We start from the raw sequence: 22,156 nt of genomic DNA on the forward strand, positions 1-22,156 counted from the left end.
CTGTTCATCGTACTCGTATATAATCAACTGTTATAAACAATTGCGAATATCTATGAATCTATCTATGAATTGTGAACTTTTAGTATTGAAGAATGAAGAGTGGACCTTCAGCAACTTTCACATATACTTTTTAGTTCTCTAGACCCTTTCGATAATTAGTTATTAATATTTTTAGTAAGTGATGTCGGGAACGATACGCGTACCGTCAAGTATCTTTCCGGTATTTCAATAATTTCATAGCTTTCTACTAAATTCCCATGCAAATAACTACATGCGTTTGAAAGGCAGATCCTTTAGCTACATTCTTTTATAATTTTTACTAACATATTCCGTTTATTTTAGAAGTTATTAAACATTATATGAGAGCGTCTCCTGTTCATCGTATTCGCGTATAGTGAACTGTTCTAAACAATTCTTAATATCTAATAAACCACATGACTTGGAGCTACAAAACTAATTGTAGAATATAGATAAAAGTCCATTCTAAATTCTGCATGCATGAAAGTTCAGAATTTATCACGCATTTCTATTAAAATAACGAAAATGTGTTAAGCTTGAATACGAAGTATGTAAACGGGTGTAATACGTTCACGGTTTTTCAATAATTTCATAGCTTTCTGCTAAATTCTTATGCAAATAACTGTATTCATCTGAAAGGAAATTCTCTTAGCTACATTCTTTTATAATTTTTATTAACATATTTCCTTTAGTTTATGAGTTATTAAATATTCTTTAGTTGAGTGTTACAGGCGTCGTATTCAAGTGTAACATATTTTCGTTATTTCTGTCGATATGCGTAAATGATTATGCACTTTAAGACATGAAGAATGTAGAATGAACCTTTGTCTATATTCTGCAATTAGTTTTGTCGCTCTAACTCGTGCGGTTTAATCGATATTAGCAATTGTTTAGAACAGTTCACTATATACGACTGCGATGAATAGGAGACGCTCCCCTTTAATGTTTAATAACCACTAAACTAGACCGAATATGTTAATAAAAATTATAAAAGAATGTAGTTAAGGGAACTGCTTTTCAAACGCATGTAGTTATATGCATGAGAATTTAGTAGAAAGCTATGAAATTATTGAGAAATCGGAAAGATATTTGACGGTATGCGGTATCGTTCTCGACATCATGTACTAAAATATTAATAACTAATTATTGAGAGGGTCTAGAGAACTAAAAAGTATATGTGAAAGTTCCTGAAGGTCCACTCTTCATTCTTCAACTCTAAAAGTTCACAAAATCATCGTAGTTAATGAGTTATTAATGATTTTTCCCCGACGGACTTGGTTTAGTCTGTGGTTGGTCGAGCTTGGGTGCCCGCCAGCCAATAGGAAGCGTTTTCGCTCTGTCCTTGTCGCACAGTAGTGCTTTCCTTGTCTAATACCTCTGTTTATATTCTGTTATCCTATTGAAAAGTCGTAGTTCGTGTCTCCTAACGCGAGATGGCGATAGTCTCCCCCCCAGCTTTTTTTCTGTCCTTGTCTATCACTACTGCTTTCCTTGTCTAACACACGGTACTATTGCTATCCTTATCTGCCGCTATTCCTTTCCTTGTCTAACACATAGTATTATTGTTATCCTTATGTACCCTTATTATTTTCCTTGTCTTACTCATATATATCAGAAAATATCGCCAGAAACGAAGTATTATCAAAATAATTGATCTTTAAAATAGAAATTCGTTAAACTTTTAATTTTTAATAATACCTACTGTACATTATGGTATAACTGTTTGTAATAAACGCTTTAAGATTAATGTAATATTGTAACATAAATTCGCTTAACTGCCGCTGATTTTTTACAGGCGTATCCCGTGTTCGTAACTAGCCTAACCCCCCACTCTCGAGTGGTCCGGTCGACACTGTGGCAAAGGAAGGCCCCGCTTTCCTCGAATCTTCTCGCGCTGTGGTGGGGGGGCTTCGGTGCCTTTGATGACGTAAGGATCGTGCGTGCCGCCACTTGGTCAAAGGACGTGCTCCGGGAAAGATGCCTTACGCGTTCGGTCCTTTGTAACGTTGGAATATTTATAATAAACTTGTTGTTTCTATAACATCACTTATGGTGTAGGTAGGAAAATAAAAATTCTATTTTATTAACAAGTACTTTTAATCATGGAATAATTAATTCTTTTTGTTAAATAACAATTTAGGTGGTAATTTACATTTATCGAAAGTATTAAATAAATTTGTTGCTTGATTTAAGTTATTGAAACAGCTCAATTTGTTAATTACACATTGAATTACCAATGGCATATAGTAGATCAGTTAGAAATTGTTTACAACTTTTATTTAACATTTGTTTATATCAAAAACAGAAGCTTCTGGCCACCACAGCAATCAAGGAAATTAGTTCTACAGCAGGGAAAATCAGGAAATTCAATAATTTATCACAAAATTAATCATTTATTGCAAAATTACTGTACAAACATCGTTTTACTACATTTTACAGCCAGTTCACTCTCTCTCTTACGCACAATATTAATTTTCTTTTACGCAACACTCATTCTTTAAGTAACATTCCACAGCAAACTTAAACAAATGAAGTTCAGAAGTCATTGGAAACGTGTAAAAATCGCAGAAATCCGAAAATTCCAGCGGAAACTTAGCAAATTGCGTGGAGAATCTAGATTGGTCCTCGGTTCGTGTAAAAATTCTCGAAAATTCCCGGTACTTCGCATCTTTTCCAAAGTTCCTCGTCCTCCACACTTTGCCTGTGGCAGAAAGAAAAGATTATTGACAAATGTATACAACATAAAACATTAACTCTCTCGAACAAGCCACAGAGTTACATAAATTCAACGTTCGTATAATTACCAATCCTGCCAATAAAAATTTTACATATAAAAAAATGTAAAAAATAAGAACATACCGCTATCCATCGGTCATCAAGCTTCCCTCTTTTATCCTCGGCGCTGTTCGACGTCCTTATCAAGCAGAGCAGAAGTTTACCGCGCTCTTTCAATTACCCTTACAAATAAATATCCGATGGACCTGGTTCTCTAATAGCCACACCGACAACAGAAGAAACATTTAAAAAGGAAAACACGCAAGAACTAAATACGACGTTGTAAAATTAAAAGTGACAACGCATCAGGAACGCGTCGAACGTGAAATAATCACTTTTATACCCTGGTCTGCCCAAACAAGTGTTTCTCACATATTCTTTTCTCCGTCGATTGATAAATCTCACCTCTGTCTATACAAAATAAACGAACAACACCATCCCGTCTTTTTCCAATCTCTCTAAATTGCTCGCACTTCTTTATTCGCCAGAAGAAAATTCCTTCTCCGCGAAAAATGGACAAACAGAAACGAAAGCAACAGTGGAGAAAGAGAGTGCGGTAAAACGAAGATCGTGAAAATAAAGGGAACTCCGTTGGATCGTTTTAAAAAACTACTCACGTAATCTTTCAATATATTCTTGCCGTATACAAATGTAAGCAACTAGGTGGGAAAAGAAGATACAAATTTTTCTTATTTTTTTTTGTTTTCTCCATACAGAGCTGATTTCCACTCTCTCGAAACCGATAAATAGTATAATAATTATGTATAATGTATACACGTATGTATAAGAGTTCATCTCTCTCTCTCTCTCTCTCTCACACACACACATTCTCTCAATCTCTCTCTTACTTCGATTTATAATACTTAACAGCGAATGTGTTTCAATCTTCCTTACAACTGCATCGATCTATTCTTCGCTCCTCCCTTCATCTCTCTCTCTCTCTCTCTCTCTCTCTTCTAGTTTTCACGTTTTCTCTCCGCTTATTCGGTATTGCCTTGCCTCGAAGAATCGAGAAAACTTGCGGTGAGAGTCGTGTCACCCTGGTGCGGCGAGAATGTGGTAAAATCGTAGGATAATACGTGGCAGGAGGGTAGTGAGGCACACAAATACGTGTCAGCATAGTGAAAATATGTAATAAACATATTTTTATGCGATATACGAAAACTTATGGATAAACAACGCGACACCGCCGCCACCCCCACCACTTCCTGTTCGCCACCACCCTTAATTGAGAAATTTACTCGACATATGTAAGGGTTCCTTCGATCGTCGATTTTCTCGCCAATTTTCCTACGCTCTTCGATCCGTTGCGACAGCTCCGGTAAATCGTCGACGATTATTTCTGTTAAACTTTAGTCACGGTTAACTTTCTTCCTATCTCTAGAAATAAATCTAATCGTGAATTGATCCAAGCCACTGGAAAATTAGCTTAATCCTGCTTCTGACGTGTTTGAAAGTGATCTTCCTAACCCTTACAGAAAAATCGAGAAAAATACAGACGAAAGAAGATCTAAGGGAGAACGAAAAAAGAAAGTGTGCTACATAATCGAAATAAAGCGAAGCAAATAAGTGAGAGGCACAATTTGTTGTTGAATGCGAACATTTTTATTGAGCTACGCTGTAAAAAATTCGAGGCGATATCTTCTTTCAAAGCGAATGCTCTCATTCTTCGTTAATTCGTATAATTTTTCTCTCTCTCTCTTTTTTCTCGTCTTTGTGTTTGTTTGTATCGTTTCTTCTCTTTTTTTTTTTTTTTGGTTTTCCACTTTTTTCTCTTTAATTCGTTTCACGTGTTCACTTCGAAATTCTCTCTCTCTCTCTCTCTCTCTCTCAACGGGGGTAAGAATAAAGACACTCGTGTAATTTTATTTTAATCGGAGGGCGCTCGGTGAGGAGCAGGAATTGATTTAGGGGATGGTACAAAAATCTTGTCACCTCTCACACGCGCTTACACCTTTCTCTCACTCTCATTCGCTCTGTGTCTCACTTTCTCTCCCTTTCGCCTCCCTGTCTCTCCCTCACTTTCTTCCTCTCACTCACACGCTCTCTCTCTCTCTCTCTACCTTTCTCTCCCTCTCTCTCGAACAAATGTATTTCTTGTTACGTGTTACAAATCAGTGCGCTCACCGTCATAATCGATACGATCCAAGATTATGTCACATATATACAGAACAATCTTAAATTGCATAATCTGGGAAAAAACGCGAGTAAATTTATCTACCGCGGGTAGGATTTCATCTCTCTCTCTCTCTCTCGCGCGCGCGCGCGTTTTTTGTATATGTTTGTTTTCCCTAAATTCCATCGTTTTATTTTCCTTAACTTTATTCCGCGCGTTTCTTATTTGTTTTAATTCTCTTATCTTCTTTACAAACGAAAGACGCATTCGCGATTACGGGCGTTCCTCGAACCTCCGTTTCTCCATCTTCTTTGTCCTTCTCAGAGTATAGATCGCTCTAGTGAGGCCGCGTTTCGCAATTTTCGCACGGTTCTCGGTTCGTCGTCGCGTTAAAATTCTAAATTATTGCTAACAGTGGCGTATTGAACGGCGTAGAAATCGAATGTAAATTTTTGCAGAAAGGAAAAGTCCGAAATCGTTCCCCCTTTTTCTAAATGAAAACGCTTGTCCCAACTACTACGCCACTTCGAGATCTAAACTTTCTTCACCTCGCTTAACTGTACTTTCCGTCGTTTTTATATACATATACACGCACACGTACATACGCCAATTTCGCCATTTCGACACCCGCGTTGATCGTTCGACGAGGAAAGAAACGATCGATCGGAGCGATCTATAGGAATCCCTCGAGGAAGAAGAAGGACGAACATGATCGATACACTTGCGGTCGAGGAACACCTCTGACGGAATTTTCGTCACACAGCCTGGTCGTGACGACTAGAATTCGGTCCTGGCACGAATCTACCTCGAACAACGATCCTTCGAACGTCTCGATCCTTTTCCCTCTCCCAAATGTCTCTCTTTTTCTCTCTCTATCTCTCTTCCTCTCTCGGTCGAGCCGCGGTAGAATTGAAAAGCGAGAGGCAGCTTCGATAAAAAACGGATATACTCTTTATAATAATATGCACGTATGTTAATTATTATTTATCGATGACGTGGTATCTTGCGTGTGTGTGTGTGTGTGTTCGTGTAGCATGTGTGTGTCGTCGGTCACGTCTATCTATACTTTTTTTCTTCATTTTCTTTCACTTTTCTGCATTAATCGTTACGGTTGTACCGGAAATGTTAATCGAGATACTCGAAGCCATTCGTGCGAGGACTGCCGATCGAAAAATGGGAGAAAACGGTTCGATTCTCGCTCTCTGCTTGGAAATTATAAACGACGAAGGACGAAGCGACGATCTGTTCAGTTTTTCGTTTAAAGAAACAGCTGAACTCGAACGATGCACTCGATGGATCTTTGAGGAATTTCTTTACTGGCTGATTCGGTGTCTCTTTTCGGAGAGGCTCGATTTTTAACACCTTATCGACGGTTTTGCGTGAGTTCGGTGGTGGAGATTAGTGAGAAAGATTGTAAAATATCGTGTGAAATTTGTTCGACTGAAAACTGTGAGATATTACGAGTAACGTGACGGAACTGTGTGTGTGTGAATTTGTTACAGATAACGTAATGTTAATCGTCGATTTTTAAAACCTCGTCGATAAGGCGTTGAGCTGGATTTAAAAAGACGAAAGAATTTCTCCGTACATTTTCCAACGCAAGTATTGTACCTTCCCATATTGTTCTATTCAGTCGTTCGTTACGTTCGTTACGTTCGTTACGTTCGTTGTTAGATTGCAATTAAATCATTCTTTTAAATGGTTTCTTCGTAATGGCTCGAATTGTAATCTGAGAGTGTTTAATGCAGATTTTCCAAGCGTAATTTCCTCTCCCGTTCGGTCTGACACACCTCTACCATTCGAAAAGAACAAAAACTTGCGCTCGAAACAGGTAAGAGGAGATACAAGACTGTGGTGCATTAATGCCGTTTCGCATTCTTATCGATACTCTCGGTTTTCATTTTCCTGCGGGCAGAAAAAAAGAGCGGATCTCTGTCTGGAAATCATCCCGCGTTTTGCATCATTTCGAACAACCGTATCGGCGTGTTTTCTCCAAATTTCTTATCAATCTCTCGTTAGTTTCTAAATTAGAAATGATCGCGAAATTATTCGTATCTCTGTTTGCGAATTTTTACACGAAATTTCTTTGGTCGAAACGCGAGTACATCTGTATTCCCTCCTCGTTTCAGGTCGTCGCGATCAAAAATTTCGAAAGATACACAGCGTGGCAGAGTATCCGAATCTATTTCTGCCTATTCACTCGCGTGGTCTCTAAAAAATCTTTGCAAAAATTCGATGTTCAAAAGGGGTGCGGAGTGAACGGGTTGTTTGGCTGGTCTCGCGAAATTTCCAATTTGCTTTTCTTTCCCCGAGAATGACGCAGTGGACGTGTCTCTGTCATCCGACTCTTTCTTTCCCAGTTCATCCACGAACGCGATCGACAGTTTCGAAAAGAACCGAAAGAATGCTCGTTTTCCTTCGACTCTCGTCCCTAAAACACTTCGTCGATGGAGCGGATTTCGAGAACAGCAGTGACATTCTGGTAGAAAAAGGAAAATCGATTCTACGAAACGTAAGAGAATTTTTACTTCTTTTCCTTCTTTTTTTTCATACTTGGACAGAGATAGTTACATCGATCAACGCGATTCGAAACACTCCAACAGGTTCTGCGTAGACACTTCTCGACAGACTTCCCTTAGAAATGAAAAATTTGATTAACAATCGTTGTGCATTCATTGTTCGAACATATTTCGTCCATAGCTACGAACGAGAGAAAAAGCTCGATCTCGTCGAACGCAGACACTTCCGCGTGAACATTTTTCTTCGTATGTCATCGTTCGACGAAAAGGTTCGCGTTAATTTTCAAACGATAGACATCGTATTTATAGACGAAAATATACGAAGGGAAAAATTACGATGTTCTTTCATTGCGAAAACATTTCTGATCACTGTTGTCCTCTCTCTGGACCATGTCGAACATCCGTCATTTTTAAAGAACAGTATAATCCGCATCGTTTCGCCGTGTACCTAAGTGCGAAAATCCACGTGTGCTGCGTGTTTTTTTTCTTTTTTTTTTCTTTACTACTGATAGTAATAATCAAAGATAATCGCTATTTGTAATTAAAAAGCTGCTTCTCATTAGCGCTGCGCCGCTGCTCCTCTCGTTACAAAGTAACTACGAGTCGTTTAATCGTTACATCGAATGTATCGGTATCATTTACAGCCTAAAATACTGAGCAAAGAACGAATAGATCTCTCTTGTGATCGACGATCCTCGATCCACCTCTCTCTCTCTCTCTCTCTCTCTCTCACCCTCTTTCCTTCCTTTTCACTCTCTCAAAACGAAAAAAAAAAAAAACACCATTCTTCCCGTACACTTTCCTCTCGTTTCAACACCGTTAAAAAATTCCAATCGCCGACGTTCTATTCAATTTTCACCCGATCGAAGATTCAGTTTCTCCCGATAATCGTTGTTAAGTTAAGCTACCTGAGAATCTTTGCGGAGAGAGAGATCGATCGAGGGTGATCCTCGATCATCGCTTTTCACCCCTTAATCACTGCGTGATAAATCGCCGCGGGCGTGGGGGGAGGTTGGGTGGTTTTGGGGAGGAGGAGGAGGAGGAGGAGGAGGATGAGGTGGTGGGACGGGTGAAAGAAGGTAAACACTCGGGAGATCGAGAACGAAAAGAGAGGAAGAGAAACCAACGTACGCTTTAGGAGCAATAATTAATTCGAGATATCTTGTAAAAAATTCTTTACAACGTGTATACGCATACACACGCACGAAAATGTATATACGTACACACGCGCGTGTATTTATATAATAATATTTATATACCGTTTCATTGCGCAGGCAATTGTTCTCCCGTTTTTCTACTTCTCCTTCCTTTTATTTACTTTTTTCTTTCACGTCTCACCTTTCTCACACCTCGTCCCGTGTATCGTGTGTCGTTACATCTTTTCCTTTGTTCATTTTACTTTTTGGTTCGTTTGAATATCTTCTTCTTCGCCTCCTCCCAATCGTGCTTGCGTTTCTTCCCTACTTTATGGCAATAATCATAATATGATACAATAATATAATAATAACAATAATAATAATAAGAGTATTTAGCAATTATCTAAATTTCTCTCCGTGATAATTCTCCACTTTGTTCTTCGTCATCTTCGTCATCTCACTTGCCTCGTATTTCACTTGTTAATTTATTTAGTTTATTTACTTATTACTTGGTTTCATTTTTTTTTTAATTTTTATTTTTGGTTGTCTGTATAAAGGACATTGCAGTTTTACTCGTAGGTGGCACTCAGAATTGTATTTATATATTTTTTGTTTTTGTGTTTCGTTTAATTAAATTGTTCATCTCTCGTGGGTCGTTCAACGTATTTCTCGCTCCCTGTTTCGCTCCCGACAATGCCCTTGCCTTTTCTCAATCTTCGAACGCTCGCACGTAACGACAGTCTATCGAGGGTAGCAAACTTATTCTGTTACATTCTTCCTTGTCGAATTTTATGCTTCGATTTTATGCTCTCTCCCTCTCTCTCTCTCTCTCTCGGTGTTCAGCGTTTAATTCAACCACCACTTTCGTCAATCTCACGTTTAAACCTGGTCGCCTATAAGCATTTTAAAAAAAGAAGGTGCTCTCAGTCGATATATCCTTAAATTTCAAAAGATTTCCTCAGCTACGTGTTAATTCGTGTGTGTTTTTGCTTCTTTTTTTTTTTCATTTTTGTTCTTTTATTCTTTTTGCCTTTCGCTTTCACGTGAAAAATTCGAGAAGCCCTCCCCGCGAGCTGCAATAATATCACTTCCCTCCGAAGTATTTACTCGTTTATTTATTTATTTTTACTTGTTTATTCGTTAACTCTATGAACGTGTCGATCCTCTGCCGTTGTCTTGTACTTTCATTTTAGTTTCTTTTTTTTTTTTTGTTTTGTTTTCTTATTATTTAATTCCCCCCGAACTCCTTCGACCTCTGCACGTAATTATCTAATTCTCATTGGAACGAAATCTGTCTCTCTCTCTCTCTCCCTCCTTCTCTTACCAAGTGCATAAAACGAGTATAAGCATCGCCTCTCCAGAGGGGAAATATTCAATTGTACGTATGTCCCTGCGTGTACGTGTTTGTCTGTGTATTTTACGCGTGTAGTTCGATTAAAAAATTGTTCGAAGGAAATAGTAGCATCGATAACTCTTTAGAAACCTCGAAGGCAATTTCTCGTTACCTGCGGTCGGATTAACACTGTTTCTTTTCATGTATTCATGTGTGTATGCGTGCACGTGTGTCTCTTGTTTGTATAGAACTTTCTCTGAAACGCCGCTCGTGCTTTCTGTTCTCACTCTTTTCTCTCGTCTTTTCGCTCTTTCAACATGAACGCGTTCCTGTGTCACCTCGATGTATCGCTGAACGCCCGCCGATCGATCCCCTCTCGCCGTTTCCTCCCCACGAGACAATTTTCGCGATAACATCGATTCACTGTAGCGTGACAAGTAGACAGATAGTGCTTTCATCGAAGTACTGAAGTTACTAATCCTCTATAGTCGCTGCTTGGCATCGACAGTCTGCGTAACTCCGAACAAATAGTAACAATTTTAACATCATTCTGCGCAAATAGATCGTTGAGTCTGTAGATCGAGTATTTTTAATATCATGTAAAACGGTGCGTTTCTAACTTAATTAATTTCACATCGGAGAGCGAGAGACAAATGCAAATTTTCAACTGCTTCGCTGTAAATGTTGCATTTCTTTTTTTCTTCTCTTTCGAGTTACGCTACTGTCGATCGCAAAACAGCGATGTGGCCCCGTGATTAGTAACGCAGTGTGTGTGTGTGTAACAAAAAGCCGGGAACAAGAAACGGACGTTCTTACCTCCGAAAAGAAGTTCTACGTAAAATATTAAACGCTTAGATTTAATACAAGTAGAAAAGCGTGTGTGCTCGAAAGAACAAGGTGTAGATATAATTACTCAGAAGATAGTATTGCCACCTTAAAAGTATCAACAGTCATATTGCTAAATATATATTCGACGATGCAAAAATGTTCGAAAAAACAAGAGAAGTCGAAGAAGAAGAGATTCGTGTGAAAATGATAGGAGAAGAAAGAAACGGCGGGGGAAAAATCGTTGAAAGAAGATCGATCGGAGAGCGCGTACCCTATCCTGGCGCCACATTCGCTAGATCCTCCAAAAGGGAACGGAAGGAGTCCACAGCCATCCGAATGATCATTTATGATCGCGCCGCCAGTTCGTCAGCTGGACGACGCGACACGTTTCAGTCGCAAGCGAGCCGCAATTACTTCAAAAAAGAAGGGAAACCCTGGCCTTAACTACCGTGATCCTGATCGAGCTCGTCCAACGAGTCCAGTCTCGCGATTGGTGCTTGTCCCGCGCCTTCTTGCGTTGCCTGCCTGCTCTCTACACGCTGACTCGATGACAGCTCGCTGGAGCCACGATGATTCGTCGAATCCTTCCTCGATTCGCTGCTTCGCGGACGTTGAGAACCTCCTCGATCCGGCATCGACACCACGCAGCTCCACGGATCGTCCACGATCTTTCCATCCACCTCTGGCTCTGAACGTTTGTTGAAAGAGCTGTACCTGTCGCGATTATGAAACGGTCAGTTGCAAGTGGACCAAGTGTCAAATCTTACGCTCTGTCGCTAAAGTGTCTACCCTAGCCTTTTGACTGTCACGCAACAGCGGCAGCGAACGTACGATTTTCAGCCGTAACGAAAGGGTTAAACCTGGAAAGACCTTACGTACCCGCTCCTGAACTCTCCTCTCCTGAACGCAGCGGTCTGACTGTGCCATGGATGCGACAAATGTGCCTGTTGCGCATTGGATGGCACCGCCAGGTTCACCGGTTGGCTCTGAGATCTCGTTGGTGCCGCTCTTGCGTTCAAAGCCGCCTTCAAGGCCGCGGCAAGCTCGGGTGTGTCCGACGCGACTGTTAATCGCGACGCTCCCGACGACGTGGACGTTGGCTCTCTCGTTGGTGGTCTACTGCAGATGGAAATCGAAACGAGAATTAGTGGTTTTATTCGTGATCGTAGAGCGGATCGCGCGTCCGCTATGAGCAGCAGCGAAATATATATATATTTATATACTTGAAGCATCGTGATTATGTACAAGGGGATTCGGTAGGCCTCTAATTCCTCTAAGTGTCCCGAACAGTGTCGCAAGTCTGTCTGGCTGGGACTCCTATTGTTCAATCGCGGAGAAAATATATGACATCGACATTGTTTCTTCTCTTACTTCTACTTTACGAGATAAAAACGGGGGGTATGTATTTCGTTCGATCAAAATGAAGACGTTTCGTCTCGTTCAGCCTTGATTCAAACGCCACCGGTTATCACAGGGAGCACGAGTCTCGAGTTAATCGGTGCTAAGAGGTATTATACGGTAGAATCTCGATAGTTCTGCGAGAGAGACAGACTGAAATTGGGATACCGAGTTCTTTCGTTGATGGAGAGACCTCGCGTTGAGTGGATAGAGGATATCGATCTGGGTTTAGCGGTTGAACAGACGACGGAGTTGTTTGTTTCTGGGGTTCGTTTCGATAGCTTCGCTGCTGGCGTGAGTTTTTCCACGAGTATCGGAAATTTTCGGGAATTTCAAAACTGTCGAAATCCTCTGTCCACTCGGTGTAATATCGACGATCGAGATCCTGAAACTATCGAGACTGTACTGCACTTCTTTTCTAAACGAAACTAGCAAAACATACGTATGCTTGTGCACTAATGAAAACTTATGTCCTACGTTGTGGCGATTCATACTCGCGGGAATCAGCTACTAATTCAATCTCTTACCTCTGTCCGTCGTGATGGGATATTTTTAAGTTGCTACGAAGGGAAGTTCTGTTAGGTGTGCGAAGGGTGTTTCGTGAATTAACTCGAATGAGAATCGAAATTTTCCTGACTCCTTTGCAGAATTAACATTCGATGTTTCCTCGATATTGAATGTAGTTAATGATACTACGTCCATCTATTTATGAATCATCTAAGTGTATGTACCAATACTAGTGTCGAGGATCGTCTAAAATGTCTGTTCTATCGTGGAGGATAATTAGAACGAACGTTCTCGGAAATTTCCCTTCGAATTGTCCGGTAAAACTGAGGGGAGAACTGATCGAGAGAAATCGTATTATTTTCCCGCAAGCTTCGAGAACGTGCTACGTCGCACAACAACTCAAATCATCTACGCACGCGAGACTTGTGATAATATTCTAGATAAGGGAGACGAGAGAAAAATTATGAAAAGAAGGGGATCGATGTGTTACTAACGAAAAATCTAGCACTAGTGTTAAAGAAAAAAAAAGAAGAAAAAAAGTTAAACCATTCTCAGAATAATCTCGAAACGATTCTCGAGGTAAATGTCGATGTCAAATTGTTCGTTCTAATTTCATACAAGATTTACAAAAAAAGAAAACAGATCGAAAGTGCAAGAGGAACGAAGATCGAGACAAGGAGAGAGAGAAAGATTGAAATCGTTCAAAGTATTTACAATGCAAAAGATACGATTACACATTGGCAGCGCTAGTTTTAGAATACACTTTATCTTTGTTAATCTTTAGCATTTACATACTCCTGCGCGACACTGCTCGCAAAAAAAGGGTTTCAAAGAAGAGTATGAGAGAGTATGGTCACCTTCGGAACTTGTCCAACCTTTCCAAAATAAAAGACGCCGAAATCAAATGCAACTGATCCAGGGATTTCGAAAGAAAGCTTTCCAAGAATAAAAACATCGATTACTTCCTAGGAAAAACAGAATCAGTTTCTACTTGAAGAAAAAACAAAGAAAAAAAAGAACCACAGAGAAAGAAAGAGTGAGAGAGAGAGAGAGAGAGAACAAAAGAGAGAGAGAGAGAGAGTGAAAGAGAGAAATGGTTTTTTTTTATAAAGAAACACGATTAGCTACTATTCTTGAAATCGGTTTCGATTACGAAGTCGAACTCGATTGAAAGAAAAGACGAATTTAAAAGAAAGAAACACACACAAACGTATATATAGAGAGAGAAAGAGAAAGAGAAAAATAGTGAGACACAGAGAGAAAGAGAAAGAAAAGACACATGTTACATCTGCTATGACAAACAGACTAACGATTTGGTATTGCGTGAAAAAGAATGGCACATTCTTTCCTAAATCTGAACAGAAAAGAAATTAGAAAAATTTCAAATTTTCTCACAAATTATCCGAAGATTTCTAAAATTATTTGTCGAACATATTATTACATTAAAATGTCAATATTTTTGCCCGTAATGTCACATATGGTGATTTCCTTACTTTTCCCCATCGAAGGCCAGTTTTTTTCACACTTTGCCTGGTGATCGACAAGGTTTCTAGTTTATCACGAATCCCAGGTACTTACCTAAACAAACCGTGAGACGTGCTAGGCTGGATCTTTCCGTTTCCATTGCTCGAGGGTTGAGCCGTAGGTGGTTGAGGTTCGCTGGCGGATCTCTGGACCGGTGCTCTGCTACCTTGCCTGACAGGTCCAGCTGGAGCGGTTCCAGGCATCATCTCGATACTGGAACTCTCCCTCGACGAGTTGAGCGTCTGTTGAAGCAGAGTCAAGATCAATCTGATGTTGTCACCCATCGTATGCTCCAGAGAGGACACCTGTCGCGACAGCTTGTCTATTCTCGCGTTTATCTCCTCGATAGGCCGGCCTGGTCCACTTTGAAAGTCACCTGCAATAATTTACAACGAACACAGATGAACGACGATGTTCGGAATTAAACGGACCTAAATTAGACAGTCTCCTTCGTTCGTTTCAACATCGAAAAATAATATTTCCAGAACGAACAAGTGAATTTTGATTTAGGTAGCAATTTTCCGAGTGAAGTGTCACTTCTCGACGTCTGAGAAAAATACCATCGGGTCACTTGAAATTCCGTTTCTCAAAGGGTTCGGTATCGTAAGACACTCGGGAAACACGAATTCACGGGCAAAGTTACGGAGAACACGGGACCATCGGTGGAAACACAGAACACGTAGATACAATTCTATTCACCGTGAGACTGCGGATGCTGCGGTGGTGATGGCGTTGTATAGTGACTGGACGTCGTCGATGTCTGGTGAACCGCACTCTGGCTGAGGCAGCTTTCACCAGCAGCAGAGCTTCTCCGCGCTGGTTTCGTCAATGGCGTGGTCACTGGATAAACCCAGGCACAGAATCAGTACCATGAGCCAGGGAAGTAGCACGAGCCTTCCTACCCTCTAAAAGTGACTCTTATCTCCAAGAAAAAAAGGGGAACAAGGAGGGCAGAAAGACAGACAGAGCGATAGAGAGAGAGAGAGAGAGAGAGAGAGAGTGAAAGAGAGAGAGAGAGCGAGGAGAAGAAGAGATCGAAACTCTTGTATAAAACTATATCCAGGGACTTAATAATCGTGCCGTAAGAGAGAGAGAGAGAGAGGAGAAGAAGAGATCGAAACTCTTGTATAAAACTATATCCAGGGACTTAATAATCGTGCCGTTTTCTTTCTTGAGCACCGGTACTCGCCAGGAGCTGATTATGCGACAACATCTCTGTACAATGAGTTTGTCCTGGTCGACGTATTAGAAAAACTGGCCTGTCTAACTTTCGCCAAAATCGAATACTTACTCTGCTTGGCTAGGTAATCGTGACTCGTCAATGGCTGCTGATGGATCTTGTGCTGACGTAGGTCCGGTATGCTGCGCTTGAGATGGGTTAGCATGCCTGAACAACCAGGTTTCAAGGTGTTAACGAACACGGGAGTCAAATGCAAACGCAAAGCTTAAAAAACGCTGCACGCGCTTAACCCAAACGCCTCCAATACGTTCTGTGTGCTTTGCAAGGAATTAACATGTCTGTTGAGATGAGCTTGATTGAACGTGGAACAGACAAGAAGTATTACGAAGAAATTGTCTCAAGCTTATCTCAAATATTTCTTCAACTTTTCACGTAAATCCATTTATCATTTTGCAGTATTTTCCTGATACAAGATTCGTTACAAAAATACAAAAGTAATTGAAGTGATCTTGAAATTCTGTGTAGTAATAAAACAATTTAGGTAGTGCGCTACTAAGTAATTTTCATTCATGTAACATTCGCTAAAGATTGATATGTACAGAACTGTTCAAGTGATTTATTTACATATGAACATTTATGAATAACAACTATCGACGTCGAGGTGATTTCAAGATCACAACGGAGTTTGATAATTCGTCGATCAAGGCGATTGGGCTAAGGGGATGTTTTAGCGGATAGAGAAAAAGGGGGCCAAGAGAAAAAGGAGGAAAATACGTCGATCGAGACAAGCTCGTGAGAAAATGAACTACGCTACGGAGACGAGATTGTTATAGAAAAAAAAGTGTCTACGGAGGAATGAAGATCATTATGAGACACGAGCAAGTGGCAATTGAATCAAGATGAGTCTGATTGAAGTGGTAATCTGGCGATCGTCAAGTGGAAACGGGGAGGGAGTTGAAAACTTTCAAACTTCGAACACTATCCTTCTAAAGTTATTCTCAAACTTTTCACCTTGAGAATATCGAACGTTCTTTAAAGTGATTTTCCTGTATTAATCGCAGAATTATCGACAAGAAAAGGGAAAATTTCTTAAGCAAAATGAATCCTTTTAACAAAGCTATTCCCCCCCGATTAAGCGAGTCAAGAAAATTGCACAATATCCAATCAAACGTTAGTAAAAAAAAGGAAAAAGGAAGAAAAGTAGTTCTCGTCCCTCCGCTTCCACTCCAGGGCTACTTGTATAATTAGAGCAAACTGTAATTACTGCACTCTGCTGTGTAAGAATCGTGATTACCTTTCCACAATAGTGTTGTCGACCGGTCCGGAGAGAAACGGTCCAAACTCACGGTAAAACGGTGTTGAGTAAAGTAACAAGGGGAGTAAAAAAGGGGGGTAAGCCGAGCTTTTTGTATATACAAATGTTCATTATGAAGTTTCTATGTGTGTCTCTCATAATACGAATGTGTCGTTGTAAGAAACCAAAAAAAAAAGAAACAAAAATGGTAAGCATTGATGTGGCTGGGATCTTCCACCGTCCGTGTATAGCAAACAGTTCGAAACCGAGAATTCGTAAAAAAAGTGTCCCTGCTCGAATATGTATATGTATATACATATATACATATATTAAGAATTCTATTTGTGTCGTGCAGAGAACAACATTCCTCAGACAGTAAGTAGAGGCAAACAAGAGAGATAGACAGTAGATAGATAGATAGATAGAGAGAGAGAGAGAGAGTAAGAATCGGTAAAATAGAAGGCGATTACTCCTTGGGAACAAAACGGAGTAAAAAAGAGAATTGATCGACTGAGAACGCGGTTTTTCTCTCTCACCAGTTATGGAATTCAGCGTGGTGCTCCTCTGCTTTGGCTCGTCGAACTCCAGGTTCAATGGTGTCACATCTTGGCCGGCTTTGTCTGTGCTGAACTCCAAAATTCCATGACCACTTGCTTTGTCACTGTTCATAGAAATAACAACGAAGAAAAAAATGTTACAGCGATCTCTCCCCTTTTCTTTCTGTAATTCTAATTAATCAACGAACTTACTAGTCTTCCTGATCACCCTGCAAGGAGTCTTGTCGACCAGTGGGGATAAGATTGGTGCCAGGACCTCCGGGTCCTCGAAAGTATCTTGGTGGACGGAAAGCGAATCTCCTAGCGTCGACCTCGACGTCCGTTGGAGTGCTGACAGGAAACCTTGCTGATATTGGATCTACACCAGCCTGATCCTCCTGTAAATTGTTCAGCAATTCCCGTAACCGCTCTATGCAACAAACTTTCTTCCAATCTTGACATTCGACGAGCAAAAAAAAATTAGACAAACTGCGAAAATCTGACTGAAAATCTACTCAGGAGATAGTGCACAGCTTCCCCTTGAACGTGCATTTTGTTTGAAGTCGATATCTCGAATGGTTACCGAGATACAGGACTTAGAAGCGTAGGGTGCGAATACAGGAGACGATGAATGGAAGCTGAGATTCCAGGAACTGGAGTGTCCTACTTTTTTTTCCAGGAAGTGCGTACGTTAGAGTAGTAATAGTAGAAAAAACGCTTGCTCAGCGTCTTCCATTGAGGAGCGCACACGTGTTCACCGTAGGGTAGGTAAACGAACGAGTGCGAGAGAGAAAGAGAACACATGAGTGGGAGAAGGACAGACATATGGTAATAGTAAAAATTCGACTTCCCTTTACACGACGATATCTCGGGAACCGGAAGTCCGATAGAGATAAAACAAAGTGCGTTTTAAAGGGGAAGCTCCAACGTTTCTTACGGTATCATTTACTCGAACGAAACTTCGGTAGTCTTGAAGTACCGAACTTCGAAACTGTTCCACTTTTCGCTACTTTCTTTCGTTCGCTACAGCGTGTAGCGAAAGTTTGCAAATTCCGAGTTTGATAATTTGCCACTCTCAGGCATACTAGTACAAGTACATTTGTTCGAAATAAGGGAAATGCCTAAAAAAAAAAGAATGCAGGAATTTTTCAAATTATGAAACATACGTACGTCTCTTAGTTTGAAAGTGATCTCGAGATTCTGGCTGAAGTGGTTCGAGAATTCCGGATAGAGAGCCAGAACGTCGAGCAAATCATCCCTGTGTATCTTGTGCAGATCGCAATAGGTCAGTGCACGTACGTTGCAGGACGATTTGCCGACGGTCCGGTATATGCAAGGATTCTCCCCGAATATGTCGTCCTTGCCCAGTATGGCCATCACCACGTCTCCCTTCAATATCTCTATGCTGCCGCGTGATATGAAGTATAAGGACGTCAATACATCCCCTCGATGAACTAACGTGTCACCGGGTGGTGCGTGTGTGGTTTTGAATTTTAACGATAATGCCCTGTTGAAGCGATCAAACCGTTAACCTCTTTCCATTGCACAGGGTGAACCACCTAACTAGCACACCTCAGTGACTCCTAAATTATGCACTGATTGGAAAATTGTCGTGTAGAAAAGTTGCATAGTTTTAAGGGGAGGATGATACAAAGTATGTAGATTCTTCAAAAGTTTCGAGGTTGAGGAATGATGTATATTTTATGACAAAGTTCGAAAGAACGTAGAACTTTGGAATAGAAATGCTTGGTCCGTCAAAGACTGCTGATATTAAATTTTCAAGTTGACGTTAGGCAAATATTTACCCAGCTAGATGGTTCACACGGTGTATAAAGAATTAATAGGTGAAATTTTCCAATGAATACCTTAAACAACCAGGACTGGCAGCCTCGAAGGCTCTACAGTTGTTCAAAAGATTTCTGTTCAGATGAAGACAGATGTCCGCCTGAAGGCACTCGGGGAATCCTTTCAGAACGCTGTTCATGTCGATCCCGTTCGTATATGTCCAAGCATGCTGAAAGTACTCTTCCAAACGTTGACGAAGCGGATTTGGGATCTGATGGAATCGTATGAACTCTCGAACTCGAAGCATCTGCGTGTGATATCTTGCTGTACCGCTGTAAAGCCTCTGAATGATCGCTGAGACATTACCGAAGATACTGGCGTACATCAAAGCTAAAATGAAACGTTCGTGTCCGTTTTAGATGGAGAAAAAATCAGACGGTAGCCTTTCGTTCTTTCTCTTCTTCTCTTTAAATTCGTTTAATAATTATCAGAACACCGGTGACGTAAAATAATATCGACTATGCCGGTCTAGAACTGAGGACTGGACTAATTGAAACGATTACATCATTCCGGTCGATACTCACATCCGATTAGCATAACTATTATAGTAAATATCTTCTCGGCGTCCGTGTTCGGAGCCACGTTTCCAAAGCCAACCGATGTTAAACTACTAAAGGTGAAATACAGTGCTGTGATATAGCGGCTCTGAAAAACAAAAATTGAACGAAGGATGGGTTGTTTAGGTCGGAAGCATGTTCTTTTCGTTCGACGCGGTTGTGATATAAGAAAGCATCGTCGATCCGCCTTTGTGCGATTATTCGGCTGGCGACCAGACAAGCTGTGACGTTTTAGTGTTCGGCGAGTTCGTTTACCTTTATACTTGGCCCTCCTGTGTTGTTGTGAAAATAAAACTGATGTGTGTCGTTGGCCAAAATGTCGAGCCAGCCGACTTTGCTCTTCAGTGTTGGTCTCTCCGCGTTTCCTATGGCGTACCTTCGACAAAAAACGTTCCAATTCTTGCCAAGACATTCTTCGAAAGTGAGATTTCATTAAATGGAACGATTTTCTAAAGCTTCTACCTTTTTTTGGGTCGTTTCGTGTCGACGATTAAACGTTACAATATTTCGCCTACTAACCCATTTTCTACTGTTTCTTTACGATTATGTTTTATACGGGAAATTTCATGCAGGTAAAACGTCGACGTCTTTACAAGACATCGGAGGAACATCTTACCATATGCACGCCATCCAATGAGCACTAAGAGCGAAGGTGCCCATCAGAAGGAGTAAAACTGCGGCTCCATATTCGCTGTATCTGTCGATCTTCCTGGCTACTCTGACGAGTCGCAGAAGACGAGCCGTCTTCAATAGTCCTATCAAGGTGGTCGTCTGTAAAGAACACGTCACACTTTGTCGATCTCACGCTCGGCCGTACGAGTCTCTCGTTCTTTACTCGAGTTTCTCCGGTCGAAGCTAAAGGGAACTGACTTTGGCCATCGATTCAACGAAAATAGTAGCACTTTTATTTGCTATGGAATGCTTCGACGTTCGACCTGGAAATTTCATTTCCTTTCGACCAATTCTATTCGAGATGTTCTTTACTCGAGTTTCTCCGGTCGAAGCTAAAGGGAACTGACTTTGGCCATCGATTCAACGAAAATAGTAGAGCACTTTTATTTGCTATGGAATGCTTCGACGTTCGACCTGGAAATTTCATTTCCTTTCGACCAATTCTATTCGAGATGATTACACGATCGACCACTTATCGATAATTTCAGAATTTCCTAACTTGGCAACTCGGTGAATTAAAGAACATCGATGGTTGAAATTGAATTTTTTTTCTAGAACTCAGAAATTTCATATAAATTCTATAGAGAATTTGATGAAATTCGATACGATCCTGTCAGGAATAACGAAATTATGCCAACAGAAACACGGTCACTTGGATATAATGTACTTTCTCCGGTGAGTGCAGCAATCGAATAAGAAATGCGATACCAGTTAGAGAAGATATACGAATAATTGATCCTGGCCCCGATACACAAGTCTTACGGCAGAGCATTCCACTTAATCAGTTTTTTATCGAGCTGTTCTTCTTTCACAATAACGCCAAAGTCAGTTTGACAGTCTGAGTTATCGTCGTAAATGGTAGTTCTTACGAGGAATCTCTAGTACGCGACTGTCGTTCTCGTGTACGATCGATCGAGACGACGCCGGTCATTTTTAGGTCAGCCAGAACCTTCGTAACGCATAATATTCACCTCTGTAGCATTTCAAGACAAAATTATCACACCATCGGTGACCAAGAAGATAGTCGAAGAAAAAATTTGGAAATACATTGAAAACAACATTCGAGAACGACAGTCGTGAAGATAACAGCTGACTCGTGAGCAGACATTCCGTCTCGTTAATGGCATTCCCAAAAGGAAACTCTAAGATATATCATTACCTTCAACGTTTACAAACCCCTAATTCATTATCTGGACTACCGCATTTATGTATAAATCTCTCGTGAAACAGAGACAAAGAAAAAAAGGAACAAAAAGAGTACATAGGCAGAGAGTACTTACTAAAGATCCACATCTCGAAATATAATATATACGTAATCGCTAAATAGTAACAAGTCAAAATGACGATCATACGTTCTAATGGAGGATCTTGTTATTCACAGTGAACCAACATAACTACGTGTCCAATATCAGATCTTATACTCGTTGCGATCGTGTCACCAAGCAATTCAAATCGTTCAAGATTAATGTCACGAATCGTTTGCCATTCTCACTGTGTGTGTGTGTTCCATATATTGATCAAGATTCGACTCACGAGCAGGCTTTCTTTCCTTATCTTTCCAAAGAAATGTAGGATCATTCGCAAAGTTGGCATTCTGCATTCACAACCATGTAAATTACCAATGTTGCAAACATAATATTCTGCTCAATCAAACAAAAAACACAACTGGGCGAAGTGTGTAGAACGTGATTTATATACTCATGCTTAAGGTTCACGTCGATGGAGATTCTTACCTGGCCGGTTCGAGATTTTCGATTAGCGGCTTCGGAATGGAAATCGTCACTCGGAGCAGCCGCGTCGCTCGCTATTCAGAGACGACGTCGTTCACAAACAACTTTTTTTTCTTTCACATGCAAAGTCGACACTACGCTCCATGTATCATTCAAAAACACCCACAAAAAAAAAAAAAAAAAAAAAA

At 40.6% G+C, this 22,156-nt stretch overlaps 1 protein-coding gene across 1 annotated transcript in view; it reads right to left on the minus strand.

The window, feature by feature from the left end:
* Window positions 1-10,542: 10,542 nt before the first annotated feature.
* Window positions 10,543-22,156, minus strand: part of LOC108570657 (potassium voltage-gated channel subfamily H member 2) — a 115,251-nt gene continuing 103,637 nt past the window's right edge. The window contains exons 14-25 of the mRNA XM_017932548.1: window positions 20,183-20,337; window positions 19,822-19,942; window positions 19,534-19,654; window positions 19,030-19,339; window positions 18,335-18,671; window positions 17,378-17,562; window positions 17,165-17,289; window positions 15,446-15,541; window positions 14,854-14,994; window positions 14,209-14,530; window positions 11,605-11,844; window positions 10,543-11,439 (exon numbers count right to left, since the gene is read on the minus strand). Coding sequence (XP_017788037.1) covers window positions 11,166-11,439; window positions 11,605-11,844; window positions 14,209-14,530; window positions 14,854-14,994; window positions 15,446-15,541; window positions 17,165-17,289; window positions 17,378-17,562; window positions 18,335-18,671; window positions 19,030-19,339; window positions 19,534-19,654; window positions 19,822-19,942; window positions 20,183-20,337 — 2,427 coding nt within the window. The 3' untranslated portion in view covers window positions 10,543-11,165. The remainder of the gene's footprint in view (window positions 11,440-11,604; window positions 11,845-14,208; window positions 14,531-14,853; window positions 14,995-15,445; window positions 15,542-17,164; window positions 17,290-17,377; window positions 17,563-18,334; window positions 18,672-19,029; window positions 19,340-19,533; window positions 19,655-19,821; window positions 19,943-20,182; window positions 20,338-22,156) is intronic.

This window comes from Habropoda laboriosa, unplaced genomic scaffold (genome assembly GCF_001263275.1).
Source record: "Habropoda laboriosa isolate 0110345459 unplaced genomic scaffold, ASM126327v1 scaffold101, whole genome shotgun sequence".
Lineage (NCBI taxonomy): Eukaryota > Metazoa > Arthropoda > Insecta > Hymenoptera > Apidae > Habropoda > Habropoda laboriosa.